At 41.6% G+C, this 21,190-nt stretch overlaps 1 protein-coding gene across 3 annotated transcripts; it reads left to right on the top strand.

The window, feature by feature from the left end:
- The first annotated feature begins 1,328 nt into the window (after window positions 1–1,328).
- Window positions 1,329–21,190, top strand: arih1l (ariadne homolog, ubiquitin-conjugating enzyme E2 binding protein, 1 like). 3 transcript variants are annotated; one of them, XM_036586196.1, is made up of 14 exons: window positions 1,329–1,788; window positions 7,660–7,727; window positions 8,193–8,337; window positions 8,646–8,738; window positions 12,514–12,569; window positions 13,774–13,840; window positions 14,144–14,250; window positions 14,522–14,564; window positions 14,665–14,736; window positions 14,917–15,047; window positions 15,642–15,699; window positions 16,726–17,022; window positions 17,150–17,262; window positions 19,456–21,190. In XM_036586196.1, the coding sequence occupies exons 1-14, from the start codon at window positions 1,474–1,476 to the stop codon at window positions 19,538–19,540; spliced, it is 1,650 nt and encodes a 549-aa protein (XP_036442089.1). In that variant the 5' UTR covers window positions 1,329–1,473; the 3' UTR covers window positions 19,541–21,190. The 3 variants fall into 3 exon arrangements, with proteins under 3 accessions (XP_036442089.1, XP_036442090.1, XP_036442091.1); XM_036586197.1 differs by having other exon boundaries at window positions 1,330–1,788; window positions 16,762–17,022; XM_036586198.1 differs by lacking the exon at window positions 1,329–1,788 and adding an exon at window positions 1,795–3,676.

Here is a 21,190-nt window from a genome sequence, read left to right as displayed (position 1 = left end):
CACAGGCCAACATCAAATTCTGAACCTGGTGTTGATTCTAAGCAAGCTTTTCGGTTGGCAGCTGAACAAGTAAACAAACTGGAATCAGGAAGAAACCAACAGAATACAGTTCAGCAAACAGTGTGAGATGTGAGACACTTTACAGACTGACTGAAACATAACCACATTCAGCTTCATCGGAAAATACTGAAAAAGCTGAGCTCAACCCGATATTCACTCAGTTTTATGGCTCTATCTGTAACACAGAAGGGGTCTACTTTTATGGTGAGAGGAATTGCTGATATTAAAAGGGAATTCTCCTGAGTTTTCTCATTTTATTTGCATAATTCTGTGTAAACATTTTGTCATAGACAGTTTAAATTTTAAAAAGCTAACAGAAGGTTGTTGTTTAACCCTATGTGGTCGAACACAAAAAAATGTTTAATCCATATATGCATAGTAGATTTTATTATGTATTTTTCAATTTCCTTTGCTATTCTTATTTCTTACTGTTGTACTTGGTGTTTTGCCCAAAAATGTTACTTTTTCATAAGTTGTAAATATCCACTCATATTTCAGCAAATCCACATTACTATTTTCATTATCACTTTAAACAAACACACAAGGCTGTTTTATTTTTATTTATTTATTTATTTACAGATTCAATCTGAAGAACCATTTCACCAAGAACTAATTAAGCATGAAATGGTTCCATGTAGAACTCATAGTTCTAAACAGAACCATTTTCTTTACTAAAGAACTCTTGAAGAACCTTCATCCATCCTGTGTATGGGTTCAAACACCAGCAACATACAACTGATATATACCAGCAAGCTAATAAACACCCATTTCACAACCTCAGTATTCTCTTTTTCTGTCACAAAAACCGCTCGAACGCGCACGATACACTTTGGTGCCAAAAAACAAAAATGCCACGTTAAAATTCTCTCGTAAGGGCAGGAAAGTGTAACTGCGATTCTGAAATGAACCACTAGAGGCGTACTTGTAAGGGGCTGATAGTGCGGGTCTGAAGGTGAGGTTCTGAAAGTGCGGTACTGCGGGTCTGCAGCTGGATACTACTGGTCCTCAACTCAAAAAGTGAACCTCGCCATCGCGCTTTAAAAAGTGGTGGGCCAAATGGGAGGCATGTGGGAACATGAACATTACAGCGAAAATAGGCGTTTTTTGTGTGCTATAGTCACATGGTTTACAGGGTGGAATTAGTGGAAACAGCCAGGATGTGTGGTTAATACTATTTTCACTTGGTGTAAATATACACTGACTTTTTATTGTATTTATTCTCCCATTGTAAATAAGCGTAGTGCGTGGGGCGCTGCTGCTCTCTGTTTGGCCTGTAGGTGTCGCTGTGTGACGCTGCAGCCTGGCCGGGGGAGCTTCGGGAGACTTTCCACGAAACACGGAGCGTTTTCTCTCTGAATACTCGCCTCGTCCCGCGTTTGTAATTCCGTTTTTTTGCCACAACGTAAACAAGTAATGGACTCGGACGAGGGTTATAATTATGAATTTGACGACGAGGAAGAGGAATGCAGTGAGGACAGCGGCGAGGAGGAAGCCGGGGACGACACGCTGGACCTGGGGGAGGTGGAGCTGGTGGAGCCGGTGGTGGCCGGAGGAGAGCGGGGCGAGTGCGGAGAGAACGGGGGCAGCAGCGGCGGAGGAGGCGGCGGCGGCCTGGGGGGCCTCGGGGCCGGCCAGGACGAGGAGGATTACCGGTTCGAGGTGTTGACCACCGAGCAGATTCTCCAGCACATGGTGGAGTGCATACGGGAGGTCAACGAGGTGATCCAGGCGAGTTTCCGCGGAGTTTTCGGCGAGTTTTGAACCGGGCTGAAGTGGATAGCAGCCCGGTGGTTTGACACAGGCCGATGCTGGAAGTCGGCTTCCTATTCGCCAACTTCTTGTTCGAATTTTCCCGTTCCACCTTAAGTTTGCGACAGTTACAGTCTGGCACCTCCAGCGCCGGAATGTAACTGCCGCACCATTTAAGGTGGAACGGGAAACTTCTGAACGAGAAGCTAAGCTGGCTTCAGCTTCGTACCAAAAACGGAACCTTTATTTTTATTGAAACACGTGATGCCCCTTAATGTCACAAGCGGCCTTAAATAAGTTCTCAAACACTGAAATATGAACCAAACTCCCAACATTTCGTCCCATTATCACTCAAACTATCTTATTTCATAGTTCATAGTGGCCCGGTTTAGCACACATGCTAACTAGCTGCGAAAAAGCTAACGGTTAGCTTAGCTTCCGACAGTTTTGGCAGTTAAGAAATATAGTTAACTGCTGTGTTTTATACCTCTTAAACATGCTATGGTCTGAGCAAAATAACTTTAGTGTTTTATTTGTAAATTTTAACCCGCGTTCAAAAGCGCTGTGTGAATGTTAGCCTAGCTGGCGAGCATGTTTGCTAAACGCGGGGTAAAATTGACGTTTTAAACACGAAAAAAGTAACTTAACTCAGGATTATACTGTGTTTGTGAGCTATGACACATATCACGGGTGTCTTTATGAACTGCCACATTGCCTGAACAGAGGTACTCAGTTAGCACGGTTAGCTTTCATTCCCATTTTACGTAGCCAAGTTAGCGTGTGTGCTAGCGCTGACCCAGTTAGCTGTGGGCTAAACCAGGCTGGAGTACTGTGTCTGAGAGTTGGCGTGATGAAAAGAGAAACATGAAGAGTATTTGATCATTTATTTTAGGTCATTGACAATATTGGGAATCCTTTTACTGTATGTCCAGCTGCATAAAAAAGTTTCTGAACTCTTGGAGTTATCTGGACGTCTGCATGAACGGCGAAAATATTAAATAATTTGCCTAATAATTTCATATCATAATGCTATTACTAGATCTAAAATAAACAAATGGTTGGAATAACTGAGGTCACTAATGGAAAAAGTTTGAAAATATTATATAAGCTGTGTAACATTTTACCTAGATATCGGCGCTGTCCGAAGAAAACAAATGTCTACAAAAAATAATTTTGAAGTGGAGAGCAAAAACATTATTAGCTTTTAACGTAAGTTAAAGAGATTTTATTCCAAGTCATTTTGGAGCATTTCTGTTGGTTCATTTATCATAAAATTTTTTGCACGATGTAAAGGACTCAGTTTTCAAATTATGTAGTAAATTAAAAATAATCAAAAGTGGAGATACGTTCTTTGGACAGCAACGATATGTAGTATTAACCAGTTACATACATTCTGTGCACTAGCTCAGTGTTGTAGACAACAATAACGTTTCTGTGTTTCAGAATACCATGTTAAATATGTTCATTTTTGAAAGTCTTGCAGATTTCATGTGCCTAATTCTGATGTCCAGCATACCAATGAAATTTCTAAAAAAACATGTTATCCCCAAATTCATAGAACCGCATTCTACTTTTAACAAAATAAAATAAAATCTTGAATCATTGTGTTTGATAATGCACAAAGTTATTATACTCATCAAAGTATAATTTGCTACACCAAGTCTAAATGTCCAGATTACTGGACATTCAAATTTATCTCAAAATTTGTGTGTGCAGAAATAAATATTTTCTATTTCCTTTTTTTACCTTTCATGAGAGGGACCTTCTAGAAGGACATACATACAAAAACATTTCTGAAATAAATACAGGATTGCTCAGAAACAGAGTCAGAGTTGGTCAAGGAGGCAGTGAGCGTCTGTCTCAACAGGTATCTCACTACATTACAAATGTAGACATTTTATTTACTATCCAAAACCACCAGTGAACCCACACGTGTCTTTTGTTTTTATATGGAAAGTTGATGATGGGAAAATAGTGGGTAAAATTGTTTTTGATTCTCCACGGTTCGGTTCAGACCTCTATTATTTTTGTACTTATTTTTTATTATTTTTATTTGAGAGAGTGGGTGGTGAAAAAGAAAAAAAACGGGGGTAAAATTAATAGATTTCATTAAATCACCCCTAACCTCTATGCCTTGCATTTGTTTTAAAAATACATTTTTGGCTGTAATCGTGTGGTAAATTGATCATAAAACAGCGTCTGTTCAGAGGTCCGGTGTTGATCTGCTGCTGCTTAAGCTGAAATTTTGGTGCATCCCTGTTTGAAAGCCTTAGTATAGTTAAATATTCCTATATTTGTAAGCATTAGTTTTAAATAAATTGCCACATACACTCACTGTTCAGTGGAGTAAAATAACTCCATTGCAAAGTATTCACTAAAGCTGTAACTATGCACTCAGTCTGCTGCGTTAGCAATTCGATATTTTGATATGTTAAGCAAAATTCACATGGTGAGAACTGATGACTGTAATCAGATTGTTGCATAGCTTACTAATGACTCTGGAGCTGGGAGGCAGGAGGAGTGCTGCTGATTGTAGGGTTGAACGATTTGGACGAAATATCTAATTGTGATTTTTCTGACCAGTATTGTGATTTAAATTTGATTATTTTCTATCAGTTGAGGTCCAGGCTGGCAGTTTAGTTCAAATGAAAATGACTTTTTGAAGCACAGCAATATGTTTTTTCGGCCAAAGCTTTCAACCCAAAGCATGGTTAGTGGGTTGAGTTCATATGGCACACTGGACAGTATGACAGTATTTATTGTTATCGTGATAAATTCAGTCACAGTATGTCACAGTATGCTTTTTTGAGTATATTGTGGATATAATCAGTACTTATCAGTATGGGATCACTTCCAAATTGGATGTTGACTTCTAAAAGAGTTTAATTGGATTTAGTGCAGTACAGTATGTGAAATCACTAAATTCATAGTTTTTGATAATGTGTGCATATATATTTAATGTGACTGTTTGGAAAAGACCAACAATCAGATGTCAGAAGAAGAAATATTGTGTACTGTGAAAACTTTTAGAATTTTTATGGTACTACAATTTTGCCATATTGCGCAGTTCTAATATGTGATTTCTTTTGAGACCACCCTTTGACTGTGACTGGTCTACTGCACAAAGTGGGCTTCTAGTGGTGCCGAGACTGTCCTTTTAAGTATATTTACAACAGCTTGTTTAGCGATAGTTTACTTACTTAGTTTACTTAGTTCTGATGTTGTTTAAAGTACACTGCCAGCTTAATTCATCTACAGGCGGTTCACAAGCTCTGCTTTATTAGGTTAAAGTGACCGACTTAAAATTTGTTAAGACAACATTGTTGATAATGTACGGTATAATTAAAAAAAAAACTGCAGCTCCTGCTGTTTGAAAATTTCACACATTAAAAAAAAAAAAAGACTCATCTTTCAGACGTAGCTGATCGTTTGTGAACTTTCAGACAGTCCAGTCACATTGTATGGAATAATTAACAGAATGTTCTTTCTCCACAGAGGCCATTGTCTCAGTTTTTGTATTGCGATATCATGAGGCCATGATGCATTGTCGCACCCCTATCTAACAGAACAGGGTACAGAACTTAGTTTGTAAGACATTATGTTGTATCTCCTCTGTGCTGGTAGAGGCGTGTGTATAGAAGGGGCTTTACAACACCACTTGTATGGTTCTGACTTCATATCTTAATATCTCTCTGTTCAGTAGTTTGATAATTCTCCGTCAACAGAGAAAGTACAGAGGACGTCCCCAGGAATGGATTTGTTTACTCTAGAGGAGTTACTTAGGAGTAATAGGAAGCGAGTGTAAACAAACTGGCAGATGTAAGGATTATGCTGCTTTGGTTGAGATTTGTGTTGTTTAGGCTTTATGCTCTTTTTAAGTTTTTACTTACTTTGGCCCACACATTGTGTTATGTATATTACAATGTACTTCAATACTGGGCCTGCACTGATACAGTATTGGTATTGGCGCTAATACTTAAGCTTAAACACAGTACCGTTATCGGTGTGGGTTGATAATAAGGCTGCAACTAATGATTAATTTGATAGTCGACTAATCTAAGCTTCATCAGACAGCTTTAGAATTTTATAAAGTGTCACGAAGTTGCAATTAAAAAAAGTCTGCAGGGAGATCGCGAGTTCGATCCCTGGTGATGCTACAGCCATCCGTAGCCGGGAGTCCGAGAGAGCACAATTGGCCTCGCTCTCTCTGGGTGGGTAGGATGGCCCCTCCTTCTCCCCCCATCACTCAGCGCGATGCTAGTCAGCGCAGGTGTCTGTTAGCTGACGTAACAGATCTGGCGGTTGGCGCTTTCCTCCGAGCGTGTTCGGCTGTCCAGTGACGTTGCGTGAGCGGCAGTTCGAAAAGAAGCGGTGGTTGGCTTTACAGGTCTCGGAGGAAGCCTGTGTTAGCCTTCACCCTCCTAGCGTTGATAGCATCGTGTGACTGGGGGAGTCCTAACTAGCGGGTGGAATTGGAGACGACTAAATCGGGGAGAAAATCGAGTAAAAATTAAAAAAGTAAATAAATAAAAAAAGTCTGCAGAGGGCTTTTAAATTGAAATGCCGAACTTTGTGCGAACAGTCAGAGCCGAATTGAGCCGACAAAATTGTGCTGAAAAAAATGGTAGTCAGTCAGGGCTATTCAGACAGTTTTAGCAAACTGTAGTTAGTGGACTAACTTGGCACACAGTGAGGAGGCTGGGGTGACCTGATGTTGCAGTGTTGCAAAAAAAATAAATAACATTTTGTGGACTTTTGTGGACAGTGGTGGTCTGAAGTATTAATAAAGTGGGTCATAGAGAACTGTTCACCTGTTTTATTCTGTGCAAACCTGGCTGCTTGCTCATTGTAATGTGGTAATGCTAGCCAGCTAGCCAATGAGGGCCAGTTACTGTTCAGGACGGTATATCTTTGTTTGTTTACAACTTTACAGTGAAATATGCTGAATGAAACAGGCAAGACTGACGTCCTGAGCTTGATCTTCAGTGGCTGGCCAGCAAAGAAAAGAAGCTAACTTGGGTTGGTCTTGCCCCGGTCCTGGGGGTGGGGTAAGGGGTTGGTTGTGACCTGCCACTGCTGCTGAAAAAAACATCCTAGAGCGTGACACTCAGAGAGGTAAAGTTAGCATATATAAAGCTAAATAGAGTTTAATACTTGTAAAAGCTCCCTTACAGATTATTGTAGTTATTATATGGAATACAGTAATGCGTGACGTTAGACATTGTTTCATGATTGATTTACTGTACAATTTCTGCCTAAAATGCATTTCTGAAACAAATGCAAGGCAGAGAGGTTCAGGCAGGCTGTTGTGAGCCAAAAACTAGGCAGCTTCTTAAAAACTTGGCAGTTAAACAGAAAAAAAAGAATCCCCAATTTCTCAGGTGGTTTAACTGTTTAGTCCTCTCTAGTTCTTTGTCAGTTCCCCAACATGGCAGTTATCACATTTTACTTATCGTCATCGGGTTACTTGTCAGTCATCGACACTATCAGAATTGCATCACCTTATCGCCCAGGTCTAATTGGCACTGCAGTTTAGTGCAAGACTAGGCATGATCCATGTCCAGGATACTGGCTCATAGTCTAATATAGTACATCTGAGCAACGTAATGTGTTTTTCTGACTAAGCACTTTATGATATGTAACTTTCTCTGATTACTCTCTAACACAGTATCAGAATAGGCCGTCTGGGCCAATCAGAGACGAGGAGTGCTGTTTGTTCCGCACCCTCCTTTTTGTTTTAACACTCAATACGACAATGAGTATCATCTTGGTTTGTCATAAACATTTGATTAAGAAGCCAGAGGATTAGATCAGCCTTGCATTACTCTCTCTGTGTTGTCTTTGTTTTAGAACCCAGCGACCATAACCAGAATACTCCTCAGTCACTTCAACTGGGACAAAGAGAAGCTTATGGAGAGGCAAGTCTTGTTTTTCTTTTTCTCTACTTTTCCACTGTTTGATTAGAATTTCACCAGAAAGATTTGCATCGTCTAATTGAGGCCAGTACACTCTTAAAAAGGTTCTTTAGTAAAGTCTATATAGAACCATACACTTAAAGAGCGCTTTGCATGATTAAATGTTTTTTTTGCATGGTAAAATGGTTCTTCAGATTGGTGAAGAATGTGTTGTGTATAGTTCTGCTGTTATGTGTCATGCATGAAACAATTTTCAAAAAGGCTCTAAAATATAAAGCACATTCTCCATCAATCTGAAGAACCATTTTACGATGCAAAGAACACTTTAATCATGCAAAGGGTTCTTTGAGTGTTCACCCCATAGAACCGTCTTTTTTAATTGTGTAGCTTATATTTTAGCATCCTTCTGACATTCCATTGGTTTAGAAAAGATATTTTTAAGCTGCTGTTCTGTTTTCGTCTCTTCAGGTACTTCGATGGAAATCTTGATAAGTTGTTCTCAGAGTGCCATGTTATTAACCCCAGCAAGAAGGCAAGGACGCGACCCATGAGTACACGTTCCTCCAATCAGGACATGCACTGCCAGATCTGCTACCTGAACTACCCACACTCGGTCAGTAACTCTCAGACTGCATGGCTGTTGCTGCAGCTTTAAGGGGACACTTGTGGGGGGGGCTGATCATGTAGAAATGAATTATGACTGGTTTTGGTAAATAAAAGCTCACAAATGTCATTGTAAGTCTACCTCAGATAAAAAAAATGGCCCTTTAAACTTCAGATGCATTTTCTCAGTTGTACTGCATATCTCCTAAATCTATATGTACAGTACTGAGTAAGGTTCACTTTCCAGCCAAAATGGAGTGGGTGATGCGCCATATAAGCTCTCACTGCCTGCTCTGACTCAGTGCTTCTCTCCTGCAGTACTTCACAGGGCTGGAGTGTGGGCACAAGTTCTGCATGCAGTGCTGGGGGGACTACCTGACTACCAAAATCATTGAGGAGGGAATGGGTCAAGTAAGTCTCAGCAGTGGTGTTTACTAAAATATTAAAATGTTTAAAACGTAAATTCTGTCATGGTAGCAGGGGCGTAGCCAGAAGCATTTCAACAGGGTGACCAGGTTAGGCCCAGTGGTTTTATTGGAATGGCAAGCTACTAGGGGGAAAAAAGTGTGAGGTAACACTATGAGAAAAGATTTGGCTGGGTAACAAGCTAACTTACAGTAGCATTAGCAGGAACTTGTACTCAGCGCTGTGTTCAACTCAGATGAAATCTAGGCTGCGTCGTCAAACACACGCATGTACTCTGCTATGAAAAGTATGTAGCTTACATGATAAATGATAGTAAAAGGTGGTTACTAGTTTTAAATTAATTATTTTATTTTTTGTTAACTCATCTTACCTTTGTTTGGCCTGCACACTTAAAGATGGTTCTTCAAGAGTTCTTTATTAAGAGAAGAGTTCTGTATAGAACCATGAACACTCAAAGAACCCTTTGCATGATCAAAGTGTTATTTGCACAGTGAAAGTTTCTTTAGATTGATGGAGAGTGAGCTTTAGATTGTTCTGTATGTAGCACCTTTTTGAAAAGGGTGCTATATAGCACCAAATAGGGTTCTTCCATTTTTACAAGCTTGAAATCATAGCAATAAAAGAACACTTTTTAGGGTGTTTTATAGAACTATACATAGCACATTCTCCATCAATCTAAAGAACCCTTTCACAGTGCACAGAATCCTTTAATCATATGAAGAGTTCTTTTCAGTGTCCATGGCTCTATATAGATCCGTTTTCCTTACTAAAGAACCCTTGAAGAACCATCTGTTTAAGAGTGTACTACATTATGTAAAGTAATCTGTAGTCGTTTTTGGCAGTGCTGCTCTGTGTGCTGGGCAGATTGTTAATGCGGTCATAAGTCTAAAAAGATGAACACAATAATAGCATTATTAATGAGTTTAACTCTTTTCACATTGGGTAAAACCGATCACATATAGTGGCAGAATTTTTCTCTGGTGATTGCTTGAGTGAAGATAGCTGACTGTCTCACTTTGCTGAGCTACGGTGGCCACGCTTCGTAGGAGGGTGGCACAGCCCACCACAAGCCACCCCTTGGCTACTCCCTGCATAGTCATTAATCTATTCTGTGATAATAGATTAGGTCAGTATCAGCCGACACTAAACGTTAAATTGCTTATATCAGATCAGACATCCCTAAACTAATAAAACTACAAAATTTATCATCATCATCATCGTAAACCGCTTAGTCCAGCTAGGGTCACGGTAGCTGCAAACTGCTCCAGTGCGCGCTGGAGGCATCCATGTGATCCAGCCAATAGAACAACATCGTCTGCAAATAGCAGAGACGCCACCCTCCAGCCTCCACACATAATGCCCTCCTGACCACGGCTACGCCTTGACACCTGTCCATGAATATCATGAACAGGAGTGGAGACAGGGCACAACCCTGGCGGAGTCCAACGCTAACACTGAAAAAGTCCAACTTAATGCCAAGTATATGAACACAGCTCTCACTCCGGGAGTACAGAGATTGAATGGCCCGGAGTAGCAGCCCTGGCACCCCATACTCCCGGAGGACCTCCCCCAAGATATTTCGGGGAACACGGTCGTAAGCCTTCTGCAAATCCACAAAACACATGTAGACTGGGTTGGCAAATTCCCATGCCCCCTCAACAATCCGTGAGAGAGTGAAAAGCTGGTCCATTGTTCCATGTCCGGGACGGAATCCGCATTGTTCCTCCTCAATCCGAGGTTCAACTCCGGTCCCCTTTCTTAAAAATAGGGACCACCACCCCGGTCTGCCAGTCCAAGGGTACTGTTCCCGAGGTCCATGCAATATTGCGGAGGCGTGCCAGCCATGACAGCCCCACAATATCCAGAGCCTTAAGCATCTCCGGACGAATCTCATCCACCCCCGGTGCCTTGCCACTGAAGAGCTTGCCAACTACCTCAGTGACCTCCACCAGGGAAATGGAGCTTGACACACCAGAAGCCTCTGGCCCTGACTCCCATGAAGGAAGCATGTCTCCCGGATTAAGGAGTTCCTCAAAGTGGAACTTGGGCGCAGCCACCCCGACTGCTCCTGAGTCGCCGGACAGTCGTCCAGAACCTCCTTGAGGCCGACCGAAAGTCTTTTTCCATGGCTTCTCCAAACGCCTCCCACGCCCTGGATTTCGCTTCTGCCACTGTTGCAGCTGCCACCTTTTTTGCCTGTCGGTGCCTATCTGCTGAGTTGGGAGTCCTTTGGGCCATCCAGTCCCTAAAGGCCTCTTTCTTCAGCTTGACGGCCTCCCTCACCCCTGGTGTCCACCAGGGGGTTCTTGGGTTACCGCCCTGACAGGCACCAACAAGCTTTTGGCCACAGCTACGCCCAGCAGCTTCCACAATGGAGGTTTTGAACAGGGTCCATTCAGACTGCATGTCCCCTATCTCCTCCGGGACATGAGAAAATCTTTCCGAACAGGGGCCTCCGACAGTCGTTCCCAGCACATCCTCACTATTCGCTTGGGTCTACCGGTTCTGACCATCGGTCTTCCCTGCCATCTGATCCAACTCACCACCAGATGGTGATCAGTTGACAGCTCAGCTCCTCTCTTCACCCGAGTGTCCAGAGCATATGGTCTCAAGTCAGATGAAACGACAACAAAGTCGATCATTGACCTATGACCCAAGGAGCTCTGGTACCATGTACACTTATGAACATCCTTGTGTTCGAACTTGGTGTTCGTTATGGACAATCCATGCCTGGCACTGAAGTCCAATAACAATTCACCATTCGGGTTTAGATCGGGCATCCGTTCTTCCCAATCACGCCTCTCCAGGTCTCCCAGTCATTGCCAACATGAGCATTGAAGTCTCCCAGTAAGACTATGGAGTCTCTAGACGGGACCCTTTCCAGAACCAGACCCACTTACTCCAAGAAGGCCGAATACTCCGACCTGCTGTTTGGTGCATAAACACACACAACAGTCAGAGTTTTCCTCTCTGCGATTTTAATTTGCATTGAGGCGACACTCTCGTCCACCGGGACAAACTCCAGCTGCACGGCTGCCAGCCGGGGACTCGTGAGTATCCCCACACCCGCCCGGCGCCTCTCACCCTGTGCAACCCCGGAGTAGGAGAGGGACCAACCCCTATCAAGGAGTTTGGTTCCAGAGCCGACACTGTGGGTGGAGGTGAGCCCAACTATATCTAGTTGGTACCTCTCAACCTCCTGCACAAGCTCCGGCTCCTTCCCCCCCAGTGAGGTTACATTCCACGTACCAAGAGCCAGTTTCTGCCGCAGGGACCTAGGCCACCAGGGCCCCCCCCGCAATCTCCCACTGCCTATACAGCACTGCACTGCTCCCCCATGCTGGACCTTGCGGGTGGTGGGCCCACATGGTCTCCCCATGTTGCCTCTTCGGGCTGAGCCCGGCCGGGTTACGTGGGCTGCCCAGCCACCAGGTGCTCGCCGGGGGACGCTACCCCCAGGCCTGGCTCCAGGGGTAGGTCCTGGTGACCCTCTCCCGGGCAGGGTACACGATTGTCCGTGTCCATCTCTCATAGAGGATTTTTTTGGATCGAGTTAGTCTGGGTCTTCACTCCAGACCTGTTCGCCCTGGGAGACCCTACCAGGAGCATACTGCTCCCGACCACTTAGCTCTGAAGATCCCTAGACCACACAAGCCCTTCCGCCTTGACAAGGCCCCGATTCAGGAAGGGACAAAATTTGCCAATACTCCCATATTGCTTGTTATTTTGTTAAATGTAACATTGTTTTTTTTTTCCCCAGACCATCTCTTGTCCTGCTTACAGCTGTGATATTTTGGTAGATGACAACACTGTAATGTAAGTAATTGTTAGTACGATGTTTTGTATATGAATTTAATTTGCTTAAAGCTGTGCTATGTATGATTTGGAGACCTCTCTGGTGGAAATGTGTATTTACACACAAAGTATGTAAGAGTATTCAAAGAGAACTTAGTCAAAACTTGGTGAAGGATGCGTCTTTGAAAGATATGAGTGAATTATCTACAGTTGTCATCAAATCTTCATCAGTATTATGCTGATTTTGCATGAGAGGCCTAGCTGGACCCTCTTTTTGTGCCTGTTCATGTGACGTTAACCCCTGCTGGGTTTACTATGCTACATGTGTATTTAAGCTTGCAGTGGATCCATTTCTTACCGGAGTATGTTGTGCACATCTGTGGAATCTGCAGAAAATATAACACACTTATAAAGTAATAAATGAAAACACAAACTAAATATTTATTTAATAAGAATACATTAAAGAGTGAAATCTCTTGAAAAACAACTTGTATAAGTGCAAACTGGTCTTACGAAGCGCTGGGAGAAAAACCAAATGTTAAACATTTTTTCCAAGTAATCATATAAATGTATTGGCATGGTCTTCACAGGTGTTTATTGGGTCTATAGGGAGCACTAGAATCTTCACTGATCCCTTGGCAGTCTGCTGCAAGATTAGGCGGTTAGAAAACGAGGATATACTGCTTTTTTTCGTTCTCACTGATGAAATGAAACGGAAGATTTGTTTAGCTCTGGGCAGGTAAGTGCTGAGCAAACCAAATGAAAACCAATGAAAATGTCTGATTTTAATGCGCTTGTGTAGCCTAGTTTTGTTTAGACTATTGAAAGTTAGCCTCAAGTTGTGGAGAAATCATTCAGCACTCGACTTTTCTGTTGATATCCCCAGAATCTAATGCAATTTATTAAATCTCTCTATGATAAGAGATCGACTTTGGCAGTCCTGTTAATAAAATGTGTGCAGCAGAGTCGCCGCCATCCCTGTGGGATTCTAAGGGTCAACACATAAATGTAGTGTAAAAAAAGACCTGACCTGACACCGCTCACTTTTAAATGATTATTCTTTACAGGGCAACTCGCAGCAGCGCACACTCACCATTTTTTAGCCTTTTTTCTTTCCTCCTCACTCTGTAATGATACTTCTTTCATTTGTAACTAAAAAAAATCCTACATAATTCAGCTTTAACAGATTGCGCAGGACAGTGACTACATTGTTCGTTCCCTACAGGCGGCTGATCACGGATTCAAAAGTGAAGCTGAAGTACCAACATTTAATCACGAATAGTTTTGTAGAGGTAAGAACGTTCACCATATTTTCTGTCTTTAGCCTCCGGTAACTCTGTCTCTGTCCATTTATTTGGTCATTAAGACAGTTAAGCAACTTTTCAGGCCAATGATTCAGTCTTAGTAACTCATTTTTGTGTTTCCACTGCATCAAACTGCACAAAATGCAGGTCCTTCCTGAGCTGAATAAGAGCAGATGGAAAAACACAAAAATATGTGTTAATTTTTCTCTTGGATTATGATTGAGGATGATTGTTTTAGGCTGTGTAGGAATGTTTCCCAGTGTCTTAGACGGATCATTTTCTCTCCTGCAGTGTAATAGACTGTTGAAATGGTGTCCGGCTCCTGACTGCCATCACGTGATTAAGGTCCAGTATCCAGATGCCAAACCAGTGCGCTGTAAATGCGGCAGACAGTTCTGGTAAGACTTGCACCTCAGTAGCAGTGACAAAACTCTGGTGTCTTAATCTGGGCTATTGCTTTAAAGGGCCCATATCTTACATTTTTCTTATATTTTATTTCCTCCTGAGATCCACTTGGGACATTTATGTGGTTTTGTAATTCATTTTACAAGACCAGTTTCCAAGTTTGCTTTATCCATATATGCATATATGCACACACATTGCTGGTTTTGAATATAGACTGCTTTTGTGGGCTTTGTACACTGATTAAGTGTTGCTCTGTCTATTTAGCTTCAACTGTGGAGAAAATTGGCACGACCCAGTGAAGTGCAAGGTATGTTAGTCTTTGTCTTTAAATGACACTATAAATAATAGTGTTTTAAACTAAAAGAATGTGCTTGTATTTACTGCAGATATTTCTTTGCTTTTTCTAGTGGTTGAGGAAATGGATTAAGAAGTGTGACGATGACAGTGAAACATCTAACTGGATTGCAGCAAATACCAAGGCAAAACAACATCTGCATAATTTTTTTTTAATGATTTTAAAATATTTATTTGTATTCCAGTATTAGTTTACAGGTCACCTCTCTGTGTCTTTACTCGTTTGTGTACTGAAATTTAAGAGAATAAATCCATAGGCAGCTGTGTTTTGACATCTGTCTGTCTGGTGTCCCTTGTGTCCTCAGGAGTGTCCCAAATGTCATGTGACTATTGAAAAGGACGGCGGCTGTAACCACATGGTGTGCCGTAATCAGAACTGTAAGGCGGAGTTCTGTTGGGTTTGTCTCGGCCCGTGGGAGCCGCATGGCTCAGCCTGGTAAGTGCTGTCCACACGTATGGATATCACTGCTGCAGTTACGTTACTGTGTGTGGATGTTTTTCTTGGGATCCATATATACAAAAACACTGTCTATTTCTTAAACTGCAGGCTTATTGTTCAGGTGTTAGTCTTGTGGCTTATTATTCAGTTATTACTGTGAGTTTTACCACAATTTTATTGTTGCAAGTATGAAATCAAGTGCAATTATTTATGACAATTAATAGTCAGCTTAAATTTTATGATCGTTACAGCCTTAGTTGGAAGTAGTGTATGCTGCATCCAGTCAGAGTAAAGTGGGCAGGGAGGGGCGGGGCTTATGCAGTAGACACACCCACCCACTCTCAACTGATGGGGCTTTTTTTCTAAGGAGCTTATACATTTTTAGGGTCTGACTTTTGGGGCTTATTTTGTGGGCGAAAATAGATTTGAATCTGAACCAAAATCATATAAAATCTGAAAATATGTGGGTTGCTGCATCCATAAAAGCTATTTTCTAAGAGTGAAGAACAGACGTCTGGAAGTTAGTGAGTTATCTGGGGGTGATGTAGCACTCCAGTGTCCAACTCCAACAACCAATGTTGTGTTTTTCAGGTACAACTGCAATCGCTACAATGAAGATGATGCAAAAGCAGCCAGAGATGCCCAGGAGGTATTTAAAAGAAAAAAAGCCTAGCCATATTATTTCAGATGCATGTCTTTTTCACTTAAGGTGTTAAGCAAAATATTATTTCAGAATGATCTCTTGTAATGTAGAATGGCTGAAATAAGAACCTTGTAGGCCATTTTAAGAAGTTTAGCTTTATTGTTTTGTACCATGTATAAGCTGCCTTTTACTCTGTGTGAACACCTAAAAATCTACTTTGAACGTTGCGTGAACATTTCATGGTAAGAGGCCTAATAGAAATTGTTACTTTTAGGTTATTTAATATTCCGTCAACAGACACTAAGATAATTTCCCCGTTCTCCTATAAAAATACACTCTTCAAGGTTCTTCAAGGGTTCTTTAATAAAGAAAAGTTTCTATATCGGACCATTGATTGAAAATGTGCATGAATGTGCTATACATGGTTCTGTATAGTACCTTTTTGAAAGGCGTTCTATAAAGCACCCAGAAGGGTTCTTCTATTGTTATAAGCTTGATATCATAACAATAGAAGAACCCTTTTGGTTGCTGTATATAACCATTTTCAACAGCACATTTTCCTTCAATCTTAAGAACCATTTCATGATGCAAAGAACCCTTGAATCATCAAGGTTTTTTGAGTGTTCTTCACATCTCTTTAAAAAGTGTACCATTGTGGAGATGCAGTGTTTAACTACATATTGTGTACTACAGCCAGGTGATTTCATGTGTCCTCCATCTGGATTGTAACTTGATAAGATTTTATCCACGTGCATTTGTACTTGGTATTCAAACGTATCAATGTCTTAATGAGATTGGCAAATCAGCTCATATACTACAACCGGTTGCCAGCAGTGTTCCTTGTTTTTCCTGTTCTGTTCAAGAAGATGGAGGCTGCTTAGAAAATATTTCATAGGGTTCATTTTCTTACACCTGCTTTACACCAATGTATACAAGAATATGACTGTTTAGAGTAATTAGCCTCCTAACATCAGAGACGTTATAAACAAGAGATATGTCTACATTCGTAACACTGCTGTTGCTGTTACATAGATTGTAATCCCAGGTTCCTGTGTATGTTTGGTGCAGCGGTCCCGCGCAGCACTCCAGCGCTATCTCTTCTACTGCAACCGCTACATGAACCACATGCAGAGCCTGCGCTTTGAGCACAAGCTGTATGCACAGGTCAAGCAGAAGATGGAGGAGATGCAGCAGCACAACATGTCGTGGATCGAAGTGCAGTTCCTGAAGAAGGCCGTGGACGTGCTGTGTCAGTGCCGCTCCACGCTCATGTTCACCTACGTCTTTGCCTTCTACCTCAAGAAGAACAACCAGTCCATCATCTTCGAGGTTCGTGTCTGCGCTGAGATTCTGTTAGAAGACCGGACTGGGGAGACACTGCTTTAGATGATTTGTGGAGCATTTGTGTGTGGAATCATGAAGGTTTTGTAAATAAGTGCCATCCTGTGTCCTTCAGAACAATCAGGCTGACCTGGAGAATGCCACGGAGGTGCTGTCAGGATATCTGGAGCGAGACATCTCCCAGGATTCATTGCAAGACATCAAACAGAAAGTCCAGGACAAGTATAGGTGAGGAATGAGCAGAACCACGTGCACTTATGTTCGTATGTTTATGGTTAACGGTTGAGCCTGTCGTGGTCTGTTAAAATTTGCGGAGTCGGTGTCAATTCATTAATAATGAAAACTCGTTAATAAATAATAACACGATAAATTATTCACAGCACTCAATTTTTTTTAACGCCGTAAGTACGTTTTCGTACTTTGATGCTGAAGCCCAGCTGCTATACGCTGCTATGATTCAGTGACAGTCGCCCTCAGTTTAAGGTCAAATTTGAGCACATAAACATGATTAATTATGATTAACTACACAAAATAATGCTGTTATGACAGCCCTAATACTAGGGGTGGGGGTAAAATCGATTCTTGGATGCATCGTGATGCGGACGTGGACGCTTCTGAATCGATTCACAAGTGTCAAAAGTCAATTTTCTAAATTTTAATCGATAACGTAATGTTGACAGAATGCAAAAGGACAGTCTGTGGGGTGCACACTACATTAAAAGCTAGTGCAGGAGTCGCAACCCAAATGTTAATAAGAGTCATTTTGTATTTTCAACAAAAATCAAACCACCTTGAGAGCCACAACATTTTGGGTCCAATTGACCATCTTGGCTGTACATGAGTCTTAGTACGTGCTAATGTACTAGTACAGGCTAAAAATATAATACAAACAAAAATGCAGACATACTTTGCTCTGCTTTAAGCTGTAGCTCAGCTGAAGCCGCTTTTCTTGCATCACCAGCTGGAAGCTTTTCCACAAAAGTAGAACCGTTTCTTGTAAAATGTCTCTCTTTTACGAGGCTGAAGTCGCTTCTCTTTCACCAGCTTCTCGTTCGAATTTTCCCGTTCCACCTTAAGTGCTGCCTGAGGCGCCAGAATGTAACTGCTGCACCATTTAAGGTGGAACAGGACAATTTCGAATGAGAAGCTGTACAACGAGAAACCGACTTAAGTTTCACGTTTTTTTTTCTTTCTTTTTTTTTAGTGTTTGATAGTTTCTCATTGCAGATTAAATGTGTCAGGAAACCAGCTGAGTGCTTATCAATGCAAATAAGTCTATTAGTCTCCAAATTATGGATGTTCATCTTAAATCTTTCTCTTTGCCTTTTCGTTAGCTACTAGCTAGGTGAACTAGCAGTTATAGGCTACATTAATTCCAGCGTTATTCATTTATTGTTGAAACTGTGTTTGAACGATCAGCAGAGCTTTATTTTACTGCAAAGGAGGATTATTTTATTTTTACCCAGAAATCTAACTCGCTAACTAACTGGAGCCACACCAGGCCAGTAAAAGAGCTGCAGGTCGCTGACCCCTGAGCTAGCGTTAGCGTATGGCAGCACTATGGCTTCTGTGGAGCATATTACGTTTCCACCCGTTTTCCGCCTGGTTGTAGTTGCTGCCAACCAGAGGACCATCAATCAAGCGATGTCAAAGCTTCCACCCAACTCGAAAAGGACGAAGCGAACTACAAACTCTATCACAACTTTTATTGCCAAGGATTTACATCCGTACTCAGTCCTTGAGAATCAGGGCTTTCGCGCTATGTTGCACACTTTGGAGCCGAGATACAGCGTCCCATCTCGAAGATATTTTACTGACACAGCGACCTCCCAACTCTCTACAACGAAACCATATCCGAAGCTATTAAATCACTGAAGAAAATGTGTAGAATAACTGTAATCTGCTGCGTGGACACCCACTGCCACAGAATCTTATTTCACCGTAACTGTGCATTTTATCGCAAATGAGTGGCAGCGTATCGTTTGCTCCAAACGAGCAGTGAATGAGAGCCTTCCTGTTCACTTGCCACATTGCTTCCATTTGATTTATTAATAAAAGATATTGGAAGTAAATTCATTATGGATAATTACAGATACTTTGCTTTAGATGCTTTAAAAGTTCCAAGTTGTCACACAGTGAGAAAAAAGAAATCCTGTATAGAAAAAAAAGATGCATCGATAATCGATTTATAATGACATCGCAGCCTCTGAAACGTGATCGAATCGTGAGGTGCCTAGAGATTCCCACCCCTACATAATACACATGTAAATTTAACAGTTATTTATTGAGCATCATGAGTCACACATTTAGGGGTCCTGGAATAACATGCAAGGCAGTCGCAGTACGTTACAACGTTGTTTTTCGTCTGGGCAGCCCAGCCATTTGCTAATCTGGCAGATTGTTTTCTGTTTCTCTCTGCAGATACTGTGAGAGTCGACGGCGAGTGCTGCTGCAACATGTGCACGAGGGCTATGAGAAGGACTTATGGGAGTACATAGAGGACTGAGGAGGACTCCTCTAACCATGAACTCTCTGCAAGGAAAAGACTCTCCAGCGGTTCAAAGAGCGCTGTTGTGCCCCATCACAGCCCCGCTTTCGGCCATCTCCACAGATCCTCTCCATGTTGCATCCTCTTTTCCATAGCTGTTCATTTTTGTTTGTTTGTTTGTTTTTATTGAGAGTTTAAGTTAATTTTATTCTAATAAAAGTTAGACTATTAAAAGACCAACCCCCCAATGTCAGTATTGCAGTTTGCGGCAGAGTTGATTGTGAACACAGCGAGGAAATGTATTATTCCCTTCTACTGTGTTTTTTTTGTGGAGAATACATCAGTAGTCGGTTTTGATGATTTCATTTTATTTTTTTTTAGTTCTTTTAATAGATTGATTTGAAATGGGCTTAAGCGTAGCTTTACATGTCAGAGCCACCTGCAGTTTGGAATGCTCGTATTCGTGGCTTGCTTCTTGTTTTCTTCAAGGGCCTTTAGGGGAGGGTGGCGTGTATTTCAAGCTGTATATAACGTGCGTGCATGGAAGATGGCGAGGGACGTTCTTTTCTTCCACAGAAATATTTATTCTTTACAGATATTCAAGAATGTGTTTGAGGCCCAGTGTGGCAGGGGGGCTTCAGCTTCACATATGTAGTGTTTGTGTTTGTTTTTTCAGTTAAAACTTGGATGCTAGAGGATGTTAAATCCAAGAGAGGGTGCAGAATATCAGCTCTGGAAGAAACGGTCAGCAAAAACAGTAGCTTTAATTTAAAATCGTCCACTGTTGCTCCTGACTGGCAGTCAAGAGCAGCAGATCCGTTCTGAAGGTGAACATATAGATGACTTTGGAAATGTCTTTCATTTTAACCAGCTGGCCAACCTTAATTTACTCACTGACCTGAACATCCACAACGCCCTCCCCTTCCCAACACAGCTGTGACGTGATGGGTAACACAGGACTACTTGTTTTTGAGAGCAAACATGAGTGATATTCACTCAAATTGAAAAGACAGCACGCATTTCTGCAGCGTTTTTGTTTTGTTTTCTTTTTTTGTTTTGTTTTGTTTTTTTTAAGAATATGCACCTGCACCTTTTTGAGCATTTGAGGAGATGGCACACTGAAAGCTGTGCTCGCCAGCCGAGTGGTGACTGGTCTTACTAATGCTGGTTACCAAAGCACTATGAGGATTAAAGGGGAACTTCAGTGGATTTCAACCTGATCTATGATTGGAGCAGCTGTATTGTATGGTCATTTACCACAGACAGTAATTTCAATACGTTTCCCACAACTTGGAAAAGAACAGAAATCCTGTTGACTCAAAATGCATTTAGAATGGAAGCCAATGGGCAGATGCTTCTGAGTTTCAAATCAGCGCTTCTGTTATTTTATTAAGTGCATTAAGATGATTCCTTGAAATGAATGAAAGCTTGTGTGGTGGAGCCAAGCTGCTTCTCGTTGGTTGGAAGTTGGCCTGTGACACTAATGCAAAGCAATGCTAACAACACTAATGTACAGGAAGGACGCAGAACACACGTTCAGCTTGTATGATGAGATCTTGTTTTGGTGCAGATTTATCCATGTTTTACTTTACGCTTGTTTGCCAGACTTTAAATTTTAGATGATTTTTATTTGTATTAATCATTTCATAAACACTTGTTTGAATAGTC

Source organism: Colossoma macropomum, unplaced genomic scaffold (assembly GCF_904425465.1).
Source record: "Colossoma macropomum unplaced genomic scaffold, Colossoma_macropomum, whole genome shotgun sequence".
Taxonomy (NCBI): Eukaryota; Metazoa; Chordata; class Actinopteri; order Characiformes; family Serrasalmidae; genus Colossoma; species Colossoma macropomum.
Note: the sequence above shows the minus strand (reverse complement) of the source record. Positions and strands in the feature narration are given on the sequence as shown.